Here is a 19,540-nt window from a genome sequence, read left to right on the forward strand (position 1 = left end):
GTGCTGAGATCCCACAGTGGTGGTGGAAGTCAGTCTGAGCTAAAGCAGATTTGAGTGCCAGAGCAGAATCCTGTCATTCTGTGTTGTTAGGAACGGCCGCTGTTTGTGCCAAAAGCACCTTGGTGGCACTGCAGCCATGCCATGCCCTGTCAGCTGAACTTCAGGAGAAGAGATAACCACAAGCACAGCTGCATCTCTGGCAGGTATCATACAGACAGACTGAACTTGGTCCAACAAGACTTTCTGTCCTCTCCAAAGTTTGGAGGTAAAGAGCTTAGATGAGGAAATGGAAAAATGTTTGGACTTAACTTTGCCACATACTGACTAGAGCAAGGTAAAATGATTCTTGGGTTAGCTGCTGAGAGTAGAGGATTCCTTCTCCTCACTTTAATGCTACATAGTCTGTTCTACAGCTAGGGTCCTTTATGTTAAATGTGGAGGAATTATGTTAAATAGGAACATGCAAAGTTGATTTCTCTATCACTCGTGTCTCCTCTGCAGTGCCTCAGGCTCTTGTTTTCCCTCAGTTTATTTTCCTGTAGTCATATATCACTATGGAGAACTCTCAGCATGTTTTTCCCGAGGTTTAGGGATACGAGGGGCATTTTTGTACTGGCATTTGTCCCTCATCATTAGGACATGAGCTTAGTGATACCTCAGCCAGCAGAGTCCTGATGTATCACCCTTGCATGGTGCATGAACCTGTGAGTCACACTGGAAATGGCTCCAAAGAGAAAAAAAGAGGGAGACAGGAGCAGAACACTGCAGGATATCATGCATGATCCCAATTTAACTTGCTGTTTAGGTGCCAGGATAGAGCTTGCTTCCTCTGTGAGTATTGCAGAATAAGACAACAATGACTTTTTTTGCATGGTACTTAGAACCACGAGGAATAACTCCCTGAGATATCCCTTTCCCTCACAGAACCAAAAATACACAGTAGTTCTTCAGAACATGTGAATTCAGCTGCTGGATGATATACATTTTTAAGCCCAATGGAACTGAAGACACTCAGTTTACATGAGCTCAAAGGGACAAGAGACACAGCTTTAATGGAGCCACAAAGCCAGGTTAATTAGGCAATTTTGAATTAAACCATTAAAGCTTCAAGGCTTAAAGATCAAATAAACAAACAAAACAAACAATCCCTTTAAAGAAAAAAACACCACCAGAATTTTTTTTACATTTTGGTGTATGTGTTTTAACAATATTAGAAGGTGTCCATGACACATTATGAAATGAAAAATGTACACTCATTTAGACTCAGCAAGGCATTTATCAGGAACTGAGGAATTTTGGGCATAAACTCATTGCCCACAAGAAATAGTGGTGTAGAAGTTTCTGTGCTTTCACTGATACCAAGTAAGGTCAAACTCAATTCTTGGGTTTCCAGTTCTTGACAGAAGTGCATTAAGTGTTCTTGTGTCCTTGAAGTTGATATTTTAGCAGATGTTTTGGTTCTATATATTAGGGTTGCTCATCTCAGCACTGCAGGTTTAACATGACATCACCTTTAACAACATGTAGCTATACTTAAGGAAAGAAAAATTGACATCAGTGAGCACTACTCTGTGCTTTCAGTTTTTGACTACAGCAAAATGTTTCATTTGAACTCTGTTAGTGACTTTGGGAAAATAAATACAGCACATTCTATTGTAGGGGAATTAATTTACTTAGGCTATTAAAAATTATATTTATATTGTGGTGCTTTCCAAAGGCACAGTCAGGACCAGGGCCTGGCTGTGCCTATTTTCAGACACAAAAAATTGTTCCAGACAGTTTACCATTTGAACCTTCAATTTTGCCAGTGGCACCATTCATATATTTAAATGCACAAAAGAACCTTTCCACACAAAATCTATTTAACGATATTTTAATGTTTAATTAAGTATCATAGTAGGTAAGGACACAAGTACAAAGCCAAGTAGATGCACAAGGACCAATCCTTTTAACATTAAATAGAATTTGGGAGGACATGTCCTCTATTGGCCAGTCAAGATTCAACAGGAGCAGTATCCATCCCCCTTTATTCCTACTATTTCACAGCTCCCTGTAGTAAGTGTTTTTGTACATCAGCATGCATGGATGGGAAACACTATCATCCAAACCAAAATACATTTATACAAAAATATTTTCTTCCATTTCCCACTGCCAGGAGCGTCTCATACCAGGTAGAAAACTATGTTCAAAATAAAAGGAAAAGTTAGATGAACTAGTAGACCAAGGTAGATCCTGATGGCTGTGTGTTCATACAGTCCTCAATGTACAAAACATGATCTTTGCTTTGGAATTTAAAAAATAAGTTCTTTAACAATGACTTTGCTCCCAGCTGTGTATTAACTGGCCAAGCTAACTACACTGTATATGACACATAGTCTTCCCTGCTGTTCAGAACAAAATCAAGCTAGGAAAGTTGGAATCACATTTGTAAACTGAACAAGCATTTGACACTGATCATGTACATTTTTATTATTTTAAAAAGGTTGAAAACATTAAATGATAAAAGTGATATTTATGTGAGGATTTTTCTGTATATCCAAAAACCTTTTTGGAACAACCAACACTTCCATTCCTTTAACTAAGGTAATTAAACAATGGTAATTCAAACCACAGACTTTGTGTCAGATGCTGGACTATGTTTATTTTCTGCCTTCTCATCTGGTGCTTGTGACAGCAATGATCACAGTCCATTACAGGATGCATTGTAAACCTCTCCAGATGAAGCCTGACAGGCTGTTTGGTGACAGCCACCCCTGGTGTGATTGAGATGTCTCTATGCCCAACATTAAGCTACTTAGCCTCACAAGCCAAAGCTTTTCCAGCCCCAAAGCCACAAATCCTTATCACTTTGTTTCACACTTGCTTCCTTTATTGTCTCCAACAGTGGAGAAAACAGTAAGTTACAGCTGAGACCTTGTGTGGATTTCTGAGGGGCCATTAATCACCTTGTTCCAGATTATAACATGAAGTCTTAATCACCATTTCCAAAAGTACTGAAGCAAAGCACCAAATTCGTTCTGGATGAGTTGGATTTTTCTGACTGCAAGCAGGGTGTGTGAGCACACCTGTGGGCACGTCAGCCCTCAGCTCTCACTGCTTCCTTCCTGAGTATGACTTAAATAGGAAATTCTGCTGTGGTACAAAACGACCTTGTGTGAGGCCAGACTAATTACATGCTCCTGTGCTATTACAAAGTGCAAACAATTCTGTTAATTATCACAAATACAACAGGTTCAGGTATTTGGAAGGAGTAATCTGACACGGACATGGAGTAATTAGTTTAGAGTTAGCAGATTCTGATGACACATTTTAGCATCCCTCCTCTTCGAAAGGATACCTGTGTATCAACTCCATAAAGATTCAGTGGGAGACCTGCAGTTACCTCTGTGGGATACTTACCATTCCACTTGTCACTTTCCAAAAGATTTCCTTCAGTTTCTTCAGCTGTTTACAAGGTCAGACTGAAATACATTGATCAATTTCCCATTCTATAGGCAAGGAGGTTGTGCAAGCCAGTCCTAGATCGGTTGGGGTAACACAGCAACAGAGACAGTGGCAAAAGATATAAAGTCTTGACAACCTCCTGTGGCAGCTGGAAATAATTGGGCTCTTAAGGGATGGCAACCCAAACCAACACCTTGGATTTGTGGAACACAATTCTCTACCTGTGACATCTTCCCAGCCAAAAGGATAAAGGATTATAGCTTCTTTGGGCCAACTTAAATCACTGGAGTATTTTTAAAAATTACTGTACCTCACCTGAAAGAATCAACTGTGAGGTTTAAAGTCAACACTCAACTTTCTTCCTTGAGTTTTGAATTTTTAGCCTCCCTAAGGACTTAATAATTACTTATATGAGACAGAGTACATCTGAAGAAGTTTGGAAATCTGTTACACTGATCTGCCAGGATATCTTCTGTGAGGATGAGAAAAAGACGTAACGCTTATTTGATTATTTTTTCTTTTCAGAAGCTTTTCGCATAAAACTGGATAAGAGAGATAACAAAACTGGTATCTAGGTCGATCTGAAATGTCTCAGATTGGTAGAAACCTCCTTGGGATGGACTGACAAAGAAAAAAACCAGCAGAATGAGAAGGTGAAGGCCAGAGTAGAGGAGCAGGATCCTCTGTTTTTCCAAAGAGCCTTTTCCTTTGCCCTGTGTTTTTGTTTTTCCTGAAGACTCTGGTATCCTGTAAGCACTTCAGCTCAGGATGGAATTATTAAGAAACAATTTCCTAGACTGGGTAAGAATTAGACAAATGACTGAAGTTAAACCATTAAGCCACAGTATTCCAATTTAGATGCTATCTTACAGACATAATGGCTGTGGGATAGATATACAGCTCTGGAGACTGGGGAAAAAAACCAAAAATCCCCAGAAAAAGGTAAGAATTCTCCTTGAACTTGTGCCTGGTAAGTTCAGTGTCAGGTTTCCTGTGCATAGAGAAAAAAAATTAAATACCCCACATACAAAGGATTGCTACAAGTACATGTTAACAATGAAAGATTACATTCTTCTGCTAAGATCACAAAATGCTTTCAGGTTCTGCGGGAAAGTCAAAGAGATTTGGTTAATTCTACCCTTTCTCTGACTCTTACATTCTTTACGAGTTTCTTAACTGACGTTAACTTTTTTCCCCCCCTCTTCCTATTTCTCCTATTTAAAATAAGAGCTGTCCCCGGTGTATTTTGAGCACCTGCTGCCTGTGCCCAGCTCCACCGGGCGGTGAAGCTCCCCCCTGGCACACACCTTTGTCCTTTAGGCGTTAGTGACCCCTCAGTGCCCGCTCCGCCTCAGGCTGCCGGTGCAGGCAGCGCCCGCCGCTCCCTCACCCCGCGCTCCGTCTCGCTTTATTCCCGCCCTTCAAAGGCGCGGCACACCTGGCTGAGGCGGCTCCCAGCCCCACCTGCGCTCCGAGCCGCGGGCTGTCGGTCCCTCCCCTCACACGGTCCGGAGCACGGGCTGCGCTCTGTGTCTCGGGTCCGCCGCGCCCGAGGTGCGAGTGCGAGCCTGAGCCCGGCTCCCGCTCCCGGCCCCGTTCGAACGGCCGCCGCCAGCCCGCGCCTGCGCACTGCCTGCCCCGCCGGAGCCCAGGGCGAGGCGAGGCGGCTCGGGGAGACCAGAGAACTACGCGCCCCGTCATGCCCCGCGCGGCCAGCTCCCCACAGCCGGAGCGAGCGGGCCGCTCGCAAGGCACGCCGGGAGCTGTAGTCCTCCGGCGCGGGGTATTGTCTCTCCCCTTTCTCTGTCCGGGAACCCGACCGCCACCCCGCCGGGCGAGCGCGGTGACTGACAGCGCCGGACAGCCAGTCGCCGCAGCGCCGTGCGGCCGAGCCCGGCGCCGTCTCCCCGGTGACCGGGACAGCCGCTGCCTCGACGGAGTAGCCGGAGTCCCGGGGGACAGAGGTGAGTGGGTCCGAGCGGGGCAGCGCCCACCGCAGCCCGCCCGGCTCTCCCATCCCCCTCGCCGCCGAGCGCCCGGCCCGGGACCCCGCTGGGATGCGGCGGGAGGAGCGGGGACGGCAGATGGACGGCGGGAGGGGGGACGGGGGGAGGGGAGCGCGGCGGCGGGGGCCGAGGGGAGGCAGGGGGCAGCCGGGAGCCTTGGCCGCCCCTGTGCGCGCCCCTCGGGCAGCGGCGCTGCCCGCGACCCCCGGAGCGCAGCGCGGAGGGGGCGCCGGTTCCCCCGCCGTGGGGGGGGGGGGGGGGCGCGGGTGCTCCGTGCCCTCCTGTCTTTTACCGCTTGATTTTTCAAATCGTCCCTGCGGGCTCAGGTGCCGCTTCTCCCCTCCCCGCAGCTCCACCCCCCGGGAAGCGGCTGCCCCGGGAGCCGGGCAGTTAATGGGTAACCCGCGGGGCGCTGCTCCGGACCCGGACCCGCCGCCCGCTCCGCCGTCCCCCGGGTCGCCACCGGTGCCCGCGGGACGGCCCCGCACCCGCCGAGGGCAGCGCCGGGAGCGTCGCCGGGAGCGGGGCAGCGGCGGCGGGGCCGTGCGAGCGGCTGTGCAGAGCCCGCCGGGCCCGTCCCGGTGTCCCCGTCCCGCCCAGGTGTCGCTGCTGCCGCCCCCAGTGCCGCCCCTCTGAGCGGCGTCCCAACAGTTCTGGAACGAATTTGCAAGAAAAGCAGCGGGGAAAATGCCTAACTGCGAACAAAACCTTTCCACCTTCTTGAATACGGCAGATAAATTAGTCTGAGTTGTCGGCGCATGACTGTCTCTGCTTTAGGAAACTGGGTCCTTGCTCACATGAGTCTTGTCAGACAAAACAGCGAATGTCCTGTTTGTGTTCCTTACACTTCGTACACTGTCTGCAGTGGGAGAAGAGTTTTTATTATCAACAACTTTTTAGCCTGCTGTTACTAACTGCAGTCAGTGTTTTTTGAATTATCACACTTAGATACACCTAAAGGAAACATAATGGTCTGTCTTGCCAATTGTGGAATGCTGATGAGATTTTTTTATTAAAACATTGTCCTGCCCAAGTTTTCAAACAACTGGTAGCTGTCTTCTACAGGTTGTGCTGTTACATTTCTTGTGTAACTTGTCTATAAACATGTACCACATTTGAATAGTTAGTGGAATTCAAATGTGACAGCTTCATTTGAAGTTTGTAGGGACTTGGCATCAGCTCTGCCTCAACAACTGGCACCCATGCTGAAGAGTCTTTTGCATTACTTCAAGACCTGTGTGAGAGATGAGGGAACAGTCCCTCTCCTCTGTGCACTTCCACTTTGCATACTTTATTCTCTTGCAGTCCTACTATGAAAAACAAAATAAAGCCAGACAGAATGAAGCCAGACAGTGTCTCTGCACATTAACATGGATCCTGCAGTGCTGAGCAGCAGCTCATTTCCAGAGGCTTTTTGGGAGGTGGTGGTGGTCAGTCATGTACTCCTGATCTCCAGGGGCTGCCCCGTGCCCTCTGCGCTGCTCAGTTACAGTTTAACATGGGCTGCAGCAGGAGCGTGCCTCCTGTTTCTGTTCTCTTTGTTGCTATGAGATAACAAGAGCAGGAGCAGGAAACAAACCACCTCTCTCCCTTGGAAGTAAGCAAATACATGTTATTTTCTTTGGAGCAGAGGGTTTGAAAATGACATGAAAAGCTAACATGGATATGTAGCAGCGTTCCATACAGAAATGCAGTGTTTGTGGGATGCAGTACTTTTCAACTAACTGGTATTTTTGCTGTATTATACCCCACAAAGAATTGATCCAAATGGTAGACCAGAATGCTGAAATCTTGAATGCTTTGTTTTGTTTTGCAGTTTTGTGTCAAAGCTGACGTGTATGGACAAATTATGTTATTTCAGATACTTGAACAACTCTTAATGTGCACATATTAGTGTTTTTGCCAGAAATGTTCTGTGTAATATTTTGTAGTTATAAAGCTACAAAGCTTTATATCAGTGCAAGTGAATTGGTGTTTTTGTTTCACTGGATATGCTATATGTTTTATAATTTATTACAGGAAAAAAATATTCAGACAAGTTTACTTTAGAATTGTGGAAGTTTGTGCCACTTCTGTGACATATCTCTTCAGCTCCAGGTTTCAAGTCTGCAGAGAAATTAGGAGAAAAGTTAGCAATTAGATAACTTGATAATTTAGTTTTGAACTAGTCTGTTAACAATTTGACAATCAACTAATCTCTGCTTAGGGAAAACATTATTTTCATAATTGTTCTATTTGCCTGTCATGCCATTATTGCAGTAAAACATACTTGAAATGCTGAGGGTTCTTGCAGAAGAGATATATTTGTCCTTCGTCTTGAAGTTTCCTAGATTAAATTTAATGAGATGTTGTTTGTCCTGGGTGTAATTAGCATAAAAATTGCACAGTAATATTCAGGTACTGAGGGAGGGAAGAGGTGATCTAGTGAAGTAATACATTTTGTCTTTGGTTGGTATATTTTTGTTTTGGGTTTTTTAGATTCTAGACACATTAATAGCAAAAACCCTGTAATGCTGAATTAGTTCCTAATTTTGCACCTACAAAATTTCACAAATATATTAATAGCTGAAAGTCTTCATATCTCTGGAACATCAGTATTAGAGGAAAGTAACATGTTAGCAGCCTGCTGTTTTGTTTTTATAATTGTCAGGTTTTTGAATGACATTTCATTGTCAGTAGTTATCATCTACAATAAATGCTGGATGTGTAAGGGTCATAGGTTAGGAAGGAAAATGGGTAAATTGACTTGTGAACAGAGTTGAAAGGAAAACCTCTCTTAGCAAATGCAGAATTGTGATGTAAGACAATGTTGGGGTTTGCCTCTTCCCAAGAGCAGCCTAACTCTATTTTCATTGTGTGTTTTTATAGTGGCATTTAAGATATTTTTTATAGATTGGAGAGCTGTATAGATTAGCTGTAAAAAAACCTGTTTTTCTTATCAACCACTTCAACATTATATATTGAATCTCAAGTTTTTTAGTAACAACTGTTTTTTATTATATTTTTAAAAGGAGATTATTTATAATCTCATGCTCTCTTAATGGTTTCCTTTGCTCTTGGAAGCTAGTAGCACAGTTTTAGGTGCCAGATACTACTGGGCTTTGTGGTGACCAGGTTAACAGCACAGATTCAGAGGGTACCCAGGGGTCACATTAGGCTATTCTCCACACAGCTGAAAACAGAAATATTCACTGTAAGGCAAATTGGAACATTGAACATCGGAACATATGTATTCATGCTCCTAGATAGAAGGTTTCTATTTACCGTTGGGCATTTGTTAGTTCTGTGTTTATTTTTTTTGAAAACTATATTTTGAAATATTTAATGGCCATTCTCAAAAAGTAATAGACCTAATTAGAGATAGCTGAATGAACAGTGACCTCTTGATTCCCAAGTTTAGCTCCATCAGGAAAGGGTCAAACAACATTTAAGAAATGAGACAGGATGCCAATTGATGGGGCTTTCTTACAGCAATGTAAGAGTTAAGTTTGGTAAAATGTTTGCAAAGCACTTCTTATGTTATAGTTTCCATTTAAAGGTTAGGTGTGAAGTTTCATTACTTCTTAAAGCCAGAGTGGGTTTTTTTTGTCTCAAATTATAGGAAAAGTATTGTTAATGAAGCTGGATAATTACTATATTAAAACAATTTGCAAAAATCATTCTACAGTGAATAGTCACAGCTGCACCATGGAGACATAAAACCCTGATGTCTCTTTGTTAAAAAGAACCCCAAAAAAGTAAACCTCAAAAAGTGTATCTTGAAATCTATCCTATTTTAGGTTTGGAAGGATCCTGTAGAATTACATCCTTCAGTTGAGTATCTAGCACAATATTTGAGAAACAGCAGTGGTTTCTTAAATTTGGTAATCAAGGAGTTCAAATGTAGATAAGTAATTAAGACTATAATTCTACATTGTATTTAAGGTTTGGTTTGGTTTTTAATTGGTAAAACTTGTGAAGTAATTGCCTTGTTTGTTCTAAGCCAGGCAGAAATACAGTGAAAGTAGTGTGCTGTGGATCTAATCACATTCTGAGTGTGGGTTTTTTATTTTTTCTGTAGCTGAGAGCAATGTCAGTAGGATTTCTTGGTCATTTTGACCATGCAAGTAGTGAGTGGGACACCACTAATTTACCACTTTAGATATCATAAAGAAATGTGTTGTCTCTGAGTGTATGTGTATTTATATCTTTCTGTGAATGTATTTATCTAAAATGTTGCCTGCATTTTGCCCAAATATGCAAGATTCTTGCTTTCAAGTATGTTATACACTTTAAGTATGTTACGATGTGACTGAGTAAAGGATAAGCCTGTGGACCAACTCAGAGTAATTACTGTCAGATTAGTTCTCACTTGCTCAGATGGAGTTTATTGCAATTTCATGTAGCTGTAGTCCCATGGGTTTTTCTGTCAGTCATCCTCCAGACCCTGGAAATGAGGATTCATATAGTGCAACAAGGAGATAGTTTCAAAAGTTGAACAAGTTGTCATTTCTTTTATTTGTATTAGTCATTTTAACCTGCTTAGTGGAGGAAACCTCTCCAAAACAATGGAATTTGCTCAAGTATATTTAGAACAAGACATCCAGACTTCAGTGCTGACACTCAAATGTAGTGAAATATTCTACTTCTTGCTGTTCATACAAAGCTGTTATATGTTAATTGCAAAGTCATGTCTAGATTAATGCTGGCAGCATGTGTCTTTTTCACTCTTTTTTTTTTTCTTTTATTTTTGAATGTTTAAGCTAAACTAAAACACATGGGTGTTGGAATGATGGCCTGAAGTGCATTTTTACAGTGTTTGCTATCTGACAAATTGTTTTGAGTAGATTAATTGATGGGTGTAACAGTAAATCTGATCTTGGATCCCTTTGGTCTGATACATGAGTGAATGCCCACTTGTCATTGCATATGTAAGTGAAATGTATGTAAGGAAGTTGGTCAGATACTTATTTTGAGCTGCCTTTACAGTCAGTGGAGAGATACAGGCAACTCTAGGGGTAATTAATCCCTTTTACATGATACATGTGGTACCTGTTTCTGTATGCTGCGTAAAGGGGGTGAGGTACAGCTGAGTAGATGAGCATGAGCTCTCATTTTTGTTTTGCTGGGAAAGGATGTATGAGCTTAAATAAGGATTTTCTCTATGCTGTAAAATGCAGTGGTAGTATAATGGTGCAGTAAGCCAGAAGGAAATTGAATAATAAGCAATGGGGGGGAGTTGGGGAAGACATAACATGCTTAGTATAAAAAACACTGACTGTACATCAAAAGACTTGGATCCTGTTCTTTGCCATTCTGTCATGTTGTCATCTTGGACAGCCACTTTATTTACATTTGCAACTCCTTTCTTATCACTAAAATGAGCACCGTGGTACCTGTTCTTTTCAAACTGTTCTGAGTGTTTTGTTAATTCTCTGGCAATAGTTTTTGGTTAGTTCACTAGCAATCTTTTCTCAACAGTAAAAGAAATACTTGGTGCTAAAAAACCTGAAATATGATGAGAATTAAAATGTCTTCTCTTTCTTTCTTTCTTTAGATCTTCATCAGATGGAGTGGTACTCTTGAAACATGACAAAAAACTGGACTAAATAAAAGTTTTCCTATTTTAGGAAAAAAAAAAAGTCCAAAATGTACAGACCAGGAGAGACGGTCAAACGTCGGCTCAACATGCATGCTCCTCCACGGATAAGAAGCGTGGAAGTTGCTCGAGGAAGAGCAGGTTATGGCTTTACCCTTTCTGGACAAGCCCCTTGTGTTCTTAGTTGTGTGATGAAAGGAAGCCCTGCAGATTATGTTGGACTTAAAGCAGGAGACCAGATATTTGCAGTTAATGAAATCAATGTGAAAAAAGCCTCTCATGAAGATGTAGTGAAACTTATAGGGAAATGTTCTGGAGTCCTACACATGGTCATTGCTGAAGGGATGAGTCATTTGGATTCATGTTCAAGCGATGAAGAAGTTGGTTTTTATGATGGGAAGGGGTGGCTGAAACCCAAACCTGACTCCAAAGCTCTGGGTATAAACAGAGCTGAGAAAGTTGTCGAAGAAATGCAGTCTGGTGGCATTTTCAACATGATTTTTGAGAATCCTGCTCTTTGTGCTGGAAACTCAGATAATTCTGCACCAAAACAAAGATCATTTCCAGTTTCTGCTGCTATGAAATTTGAAACTGGCAATGAGAATGTAAGCAATCCAAATATACTGTCAAAGGAAGAAATAGCCAAAGTTCTGAATGATGATTCAGTTTTTAGAATCGGACTGGAGAGTGCAGAAGACTTTGGGTTAGATGCAAGCATTTTGAATGTTGCCATGATTGTAGGTTACTTAGGCTCCATCGAACTTCCTTCGACAACTGCAAATTTGGAAACAGAGAGTTTGCAGGCCATTCGTGGGTGCATGAGACGCCTGCGGGCAGAGCAGAAAATCCATTCCCTGGTGATGATGAAGATAATGCATGACTGTATTCAGCTCTGCAGTGACAAATCAGGTGTTGTGGCAGAATATCCTGCAGAGAAACTGGCATTCAGTGCTGTTTGCCCGGATGATAGAAGATTCTTTGGCCTAGTTACAATGCAGACAAATGATGATGCAAGCTTGGCTCAGGAGGATGAAGGGGTCCTGAGGACATCTTGCCATGTTTTTATGGTGGATCCTGAATTATTTCATCACAAAATTCACCAGGGTATAGCGAGACGTTTTGGACTGGAATGTACAGCAGATCCAGATACCAATGGCTGTCTGGAGTTTCCAACATCCTCTCTCCCTGTCCTGCAGTTTATTTCTGTCCTGTACAGGGATATGGGGGAGCTGATAGAGGGAATGCGTGCAAGGGCTTTCCTCGATGGTGATGCAGATGCTCATCAGAATAATAGTACCAGCAGTAACAGTGACAGTGGGATTGGAAATTTCAACCAAGAAGAAAAGAATAATAGAGTTCTGGTGGTTGATTTAGGAACCAATCCAAGTAAACACATTCCTAGCAGCATATGGGAGAATCCAGTAGGAAGGGGACAAAATCAGCCTGCTTCCCATTGGAATGGCTTCTACCACGAGCAGGAGGGAAACATCCCTTTGGAAGTAATTCAGAACGATAAGTCCCAAAATGTAAGCAAGCACTTGAGCCCTTCTGCTCGTATTGAAGTTCCATTGGTTTCCTCCCGAAATTCAGTGCCCCCGTCCAAGAAAAACGCTGCAGGCCTGGGCAATCAGAGGTGGCTGCCTGTGCACGTTTTGCAGGAGTGGCAGCATGGCAATGCCAGCGACCAGGAGTCCTACACCGACTCCACAGATGGCTGGTCCAGTGTGAACTGTGGCACCCTTCCTCCCCCAATGAGTAAGATTCCAGCTGACAGATACAGGGTCGATGGCAGCTTTGGTCAGCCACAGCTAAAATCTCACAAAAGTGAATGGTCCAAGAAGATGTTCTGCATTCAGAACAAATTTGGCCCTCCACACAGTATCAGGAAATCTAAAGAAGATAAAAAGGTAAGAACATGCTGGTGTTGGTTCTTAACAGTATCAAAAAACCCCACACCCAAACCCATCTGCCTATGGTACTTTTGCACAGTAATATTTGCATATTAAAATTGAAAGGTGTATTATATAATTTACAAAATTTCAGATGAAGAAAATAGTACATTCTGCTCTCGTCTGCAGAGGCGTTTCATATTCCTCTTAAATTGAGTGCAGCTCTGGAATTGTACTTCTGCTGGAAGTGTTGTCTGTTAGGGCTTTCTCACTTTTCTTCTTGCCTCTTCATTGTTTCCAAATGTCTCAGTGGCACTGAAATGAAAAGGAGACATGACATTTTAGCAACTTCAGTTTCTTCTGACCTTCAAGCTGCAAAAGAATGGAAAGAGTCTGCATCTTTAGTCTGGTTCCTTTTTGTAGAAGGCTGGCTTGCAACTGTTGTTATTTTACTGCCATCTATTTTTATAGAAATGTAGTCTAATCATTAGTCAGAAACCTGGATTATATACTTTTAAGTGAATAAGACTGTTTTATTACAAACTTCAGTCCAGCAAACCTCTCAATACAAGTAGCATTAAAAACCGACATAAAAAATGGGTAGTGGTAGGTGACAAATCTAACATTCTGCCAGCAAGCCTCTAATTCAAATTTTATTCCAAAATACTGTTTCTTCTTGTTTTGTCTACTATTAGACAAAATGAGGAGACTTAAAAAACAAAACAAGGTGTGGGAAGAGTATTCAGGATGATTACATACCCTTTGTGACACACACATTTTGCTGCTGAGGGAGCTAATCTCAGGGGAGTCTGTTGTTGATAACTGGAATTCTGGTAAAGTGGAGGCCATTGTTCTGATACTGAAAGGATCAGCAGCAGTTTTGTATCTGAAATGTTTGCTGACTCCAGGGAAATACAGAATCTTATACTCCAAATTAGCCTTCAGGAAGCTTTGTCATTCCAGGCTTAGTGTTCACCTTAACAACACACCAGTGTATAACTATTATATCTACTAGTTTGTTTGTTTTTATTTTCAGCACAAAAAGCATAAAAAAGAGTGTATGTGAAAGTTTTGTGTATTGCTGGTATTATTGTTTCAGATGTCCATTATGCTATCCAAATCTGTTTTGAAAAAAAATGTGGTTTTTCCTCACTTCATTAAAAATATACAACCACTGATCAAGTGGATGACAGTGGAGGTTCATTAGTTGTTTCATACTGTAAGAAACAAAACCTTTCTGGGGATTAGGTTGCAGAATTTAGAAGCATTTTGAGTTTGGTGTGGAAAGAGAGAATATTTTTTATTGCTTTTCCTGCACTGTAAAGCAGGCAGCTTTTGTGTATGTTCTATTGTATGCTTTTTGTGCTGAAAAGAAAAAGAAATAAATTAGTATGTATAATAGTTATACACTAGTGTATTGTTAAGGTAAATGCTGCTACAGGCAGCAATGTTTTCCAGAGCCACAATAAAATTAAATTTCAAGTGTTCTTAAATTCAAGGTGATTCACACTTTCAAAAAGTGTGAATCAAAAGCTAAACAGAAACACTAAATTTGTAAACACTGCCCACCCAAACCACTTAAGACTTAATTCTATCTGCTGCCCTGAAGTCTTTGCTGATGGACCAAGGAAAAGTCCTCTTTATGTGCAGCCCCTGGTGCAGGTGCATGGTGGATGTTGGTCCCAAGTGCTGCATTGGATGCTGCTGAAATTCCTTCAAGGTCTCTGTAAAAAGTTTGTGTCTGCAGTGTTGTCCACTACAGTAATATGGATTAGATGTTTTTCAGAAACACTTATTTCATGGAAGTCAAGATTATACTAATTAAAATCTCATAGCAAATTTTACGCTTTGAGATGAAAGATGCTCTACATGTGGCTAAAGAGTAATAATATTTCACCTACTGTATCATTCAGATCATCATAAACCAATACTAAGTATGTCAGTCTTCCCTTTTGAGTCTATCTGATAATAAAATAGGCATTCTGTTCTTTGATTAATGACAAATTTTTTTGCAAGACACATTTAAAATGTTCCTACATGGCTTTAGCATTTAATCTCTTCATTAAAGTTACAGACCCTCTTTTGCATTTTAATTTTATTTTTCAGTATTATTGAAGGCTGTTGAAACTGATGAGAAAAGCTCATAAAGAATATTTGGAGTAATTCACAGAGATGAAGTTGTACAATGTTCTCATCTTAAATCTTTCATGTAAATAATCAGAGGATGTTATTACTGATTATCATACCTCTGTTCTTCAGGTGCTGCAGAAATAGGGAAAATCTGTATTTGCATCTTAGAGCCCTAGTTCATTTTCATAAGAGAGAAATTCAGACTTTTTTATTATTCTGTGTCAAGGGATGAGGTGAAACTGCCCATTCCAAACCTTTATTCAGGTGGGTTAGCTCCTGTGTTCCAGAAAATTACATGTTCTCAACTTCCTGTGACCTTTTTAAGTGGTAAGGATTTATTTTACACAGCTTGCTCAGACTCATTCCAGTCACAGAATAAAGTGTATAAAGTGGCCACATAGGATTACATTAATGTTTTTACAACCTGGTGGCTGAGTCTAAGTCTTCATTTGGCAGAACAGCACTTTAATTGCTTTTGTCTTTTACATCAATACTGAAGGTAAAACATCCTATGACTGGGAATGTAGGAGCCACTAGAGGGAGAAAAGGTTAGCAGAGGTAGAGATTCTTGTGATGGACTCTGATTCCATATGAAACACTGTCTTCTTCGGAATTTTCATCACACATGAGTTGCTGGATGCAATTCTGCTCTAGCAGAGCTGCTGTGCAGGTAAACAGTGATGATCACAGCATGTAATTCTGAAAAATATGCTGCACTGTACAATGCTAGTGGGGGGTAAGATGGGCATAAACTGCTTCCAGATTTTATGGCTGCACTTACAAAACATTTGTGAATTGTACAGCACGCAAGAGCAGATGTGAGAAAGTGTAAGTGAACATATCTATTTAAAATTGCACTTTCAGAACTGAGCCTGGGAAGTGCTTCTTGTGAGTAGGAATAGAAATGGCATTTCAGACCTCTGTTGCAAGCAAGTAAGCACATTCTTTGAGCTGTGTTTCCCCTCTAGTGATGATGTTTTCAGCTCACAGACTAGAATTGTGATTAATTTTATGATAATTGGCAAACCCACTTTTAAAATACTAATTTTCTCTATATGGCATTTTAAAATTCAATATAAGTGTGAATCGTAGAAAATAGTTAAAAAGTCCTAATTTTGTTGTTAGTGGACAGCATGAGGTTTCTTGTTTTCTTTAAAATGTTGTAATTATGAATTATCGCCAAGTTACTGAACACATGCTTTCACAATTGCTGTATTTAGTTTTTTTTTCTAAAACCTTTTAAAAAGGTTTCTGTGCATGGCAAGAGAAGAACTAAACCAGGGATATTTGGTTCTAGTCCACCTCTTTTGACTGAGACCTACCAGAAGATATCTCTGGCCCTGTGCACCTCTCATATTGTTCCCTGTACTGAACTTCACGTTTCTTGAAAGTGTCATGTGAACAGATTTCTGTTGAAGAAATTAGACAAGGAGAATTTCTGTTGAAGAAATGAGACCATCAGTATTCTAATGAGAATTTTTTGGTGGCGTCCATGTCTTCTGTAGGTCTTAGATGAAACAAGCAAGGAGAGGCCTGATGATGTTGCTGAAAAGGCAAATCATGGAAGGCAAGGTGTCTTTTAATCTGAGAACAATTGAGGAAGATTTCTGGTGACAATGAGCTTCTAAATTGCTCTAAGATTGATGCTGGGTAGGGGCTGGGTATGCTCTGCTGAGGTCTGTGAGACAATATGAGCAGCCTGGTTATGGTTTAAATTGAAATGGAATAATTCCTGCTTTTTTGTTTGCAATTCCAGCTGCACTGTCCTGCCTTTGCTGTTGCATTGCTCTTTGCACCTTCTTTAGCATCCCACTAAGTTCCAGTCACTCACCTACTCGCTCCTGTGCATGATTTTTGGGTGACACAAGTGAAAAGCACCATAAGCAATCTGAAAACATCAGGGGATGTTGGAATTGGCAGGGGACTTGAGAAATTGCTGAGCAGGGAAGCATTCCTTTCCCTCTAGACTAAATTAATATAAATATGTTTGATTTTGTTCAACCCTCACTCTCTGTTTTCAGGCTAGTGCCTGGCCAAAAATATGTCTACCCATTACTGTTTTAAATTAAGTTCTACTGGGAAAATACTCCCTTTTCCACTGGAAAGCTTTATAACAGTCAGTTTAGTCCTTGAGTTCTCTCTCCATAAGGGCAGAATCCTAGGCATTGACCTCTCACCATTCTCTTTTTAAAAAAACAAAGTCTGTTTTAATAGTGTGGAGTGAGTATAACATTGAGATCAAAAGAGGTTTTACAACTTGAGCCTGATAACTGGCATTTGGGTCCTAGGTTTATTCCAAGTGAATTTAACAAATGTATTGAAATGTAATTAAAAAGCTTTTTAAAATTTTGGTTATTAGGTATTTGGGTATTGGGTATTGGCTTTTAGAAATCCTTTACTGTTTCACACTTACTATACTTCTGTCTCAATCACATTATTGTTTGTGCTGATGAAAAGTGTGAATTTGTAGTTGGAGCCTATTTGTAGGTCTTAGAAGAAGACAATATAGAAAATCTTATTTCATGAGACTCACTGGACAATAGTATTGCAGATGTGTGGGGTTTTTTAAAGTTGATACATATATATATATAAAATATTTCAAGTGCTTGGTAACCTTCATAATTTCAGCTCCTGAAAATATTGTTAAAATGTAGAAGAGAGAAGATAGGCAAGCTGTACTATGGAGTTCACTAAGGCATCTTTCCCTGCTAATCTAGTTCATGGGCAACTATTTTTATTCCTCTGTTCTGTTCAGAAGTTTAACTGTAACTACTTTAGAGTTGTCTTTGTTTCCAAAGCAAGTGTTACTGAAAAAGATATGCTGTTCAAGTTAAAAATGATTTTTCTTTTTGGTGATGAAAATCTGTAATTTGCTTCAGGTCCAAGAGTTGCAGTTTTTTACTGTTGGTAACTGGTTGGTGAACTGACTGCAAAGCAGATATTTTAGATGCAGAGACAATGTTGGCAAAGCTTTGTGGTTCCCATATTTGTTTTTTTGTTGTATAATTACATGTTTTTTTCTCTTTCCTTTAGAATTCTGTTTGCTCACTAGCTTAAATTGTTCCACCACAGCTGTTTTTGAAGCAGAATTAATGGCAGCTGGATTGCTATTCTTATGCAGTACAATTTAATGTTAACTTTTGGATTTATAGGCTTTGATCTGATTTGAGATCTACCTCTATACCTTAAAGAGAACTCAAGAAAAATCCCAAACAGCAAGCTAGATCTGAGAATGTGCTCATGTGAATTAATCTGCAAAGAGGCATCTGTAGGAAATAGGTCCTCTGCATTTTGCTTAGAGAAAATGAAAAACAATTAAATATTTAGTAATTCCATGCTGCCTTTTCATATGAATTGTAATATTCTAAAATGATTTTAAAAATGGTTCTAGGATTTTCAAAGTGTATTAAAAACCCAAATAATGCTGGCTGTGTTTCTTTGAAAAAGAAATTAGATAAAATCTGGACAGTAAATATCAGAGCGATGCTGACTTTTGTGAAATGTCCTCATTTCAAATTTATGCACTAGAAATAAAATGGCATGTAAAATAACATTTAGCACAGAATAAATTCAAATAATGAAAAATGGCTTAATATCTGTGTTTTAAACATAAAAGCTTTGAGATGGGAAATTATTAAGTTATTGTCTGTACTAAGAAGGATCTGAATTCCTTGCAGTTGAGAAGATTTAGAGGAGACAAGGAGTTGCAAAATACCTGTTTTTCACTAGACAAGAAATGGGGCCATATAGAATAAAGATCTTTAATTAATAAATATAAATATGGAATTGCTAAAACTTATGTGAACTTGTACTTTTGGCATTCTTGGTATCACTTGACTTATATATTCTGCAGTTTAATTAGTGTGGAAAGAAAACACCACATAATTGTACTTTCTGTGTAGTTTCATTTCATACCTGCTAATATTTATCCTGAGAAATACTAGCAGTCTTTCTCTCTACTTTCTCTTAGTGATATCATTTTTGTTTTAAGACTTAATCATCAGTTCCTTACTTTCCAATCAGAAGTCAGCTCAGTCTTATCCTTTCCAAAAGTTTTTTCATAATTTTAATATAATTGGTTGCTGTAATTTTATTTTTGAGATGGGTTACCAGAGTTATAAGCAGTTTAAAAAATGTGTGGACAGACTATGTATTCATAAGGCTTATTTCTTGTTTGTTTGATCTTTAATTTTTTTTTCTTTTATGGTGATTCCTGGTCAGAATTTTGATTGTTAATGATTATTTGGCTATACTGAATTAATGTTCCCAGCTAATGGCTACCTAATGTTCAAGATTATTTGAAACTAGTTGTTATGTCCTTTTTGTGTATTTTTCTTCTCATTTTCCCCTAGTATAGTAAGGTCTTTCTGTGCTTCCGCAATTTCCAACTACCAACTTCCAACTTCTTGAAGATACTTTTATCTAGTTTTACTGAGAAAATGATCTTACTTTTTCATATGCCTAAATAACATCAACATTTGTGGGTTTTTTTT

At 40.3% G+C, this 19,540-nt stretch overlaps 1 protein-coding gene across 5 annotated transcripts in view; it reads left to right on the plus strand.

Moving 5' to 3' along the window:
* Positions 1 to 5,258: 5,258 nt before the first annotated feature.
* RGS12 (regulator of G protein signaling 12) overlaps positions 5,259 to 19,540 on the plus strand; it is an 85,961-nt gene continuing 71,679 nt past the window's right edge. For 2 of the 5 annotated variants that reach the window (XM_064710243.1, XM_064710244.1), the window contains exons 1-2: positions 5,260 to 5,408; positions 10,987 to 12,935. In XM_064710243.1, coding sequence (XP_064566313.1) covers positions 11,079 to 12,935 — 1,857 coding nt within the window. In that variant the 5' untranslated portion in view covers positions 5,260 to 5,408; positions 10,987 to 11,078. Of the gene's footprint in view, positions 5,409 to 10,986; positions 12,936 to 19,540 lie in introns of all 5 variants that reach the window. The other 3 variants (XM_064710242.1, XM_064710247.1, XM_064710241.1) reach the window with 3 other exon arrangements.

Source organism: Zonotrichia leucophrys, chromosome 4 (assembly GCF_028769735.1).
Source record: "Zonotrichia leucophrys gambelii isolate GWCS_2022_RI chromosome 4, RI_Zleu_2.0, whole genome shotgun sequence".
In the NCBI taxonomy this organism is placed as follows: domain Eukaryota; kingdom Metazoa; phylum Chordata; class Aves; order Passeriformes; family Passerellidae; genus Zonotrichia; species Zonotrichia leucophrys.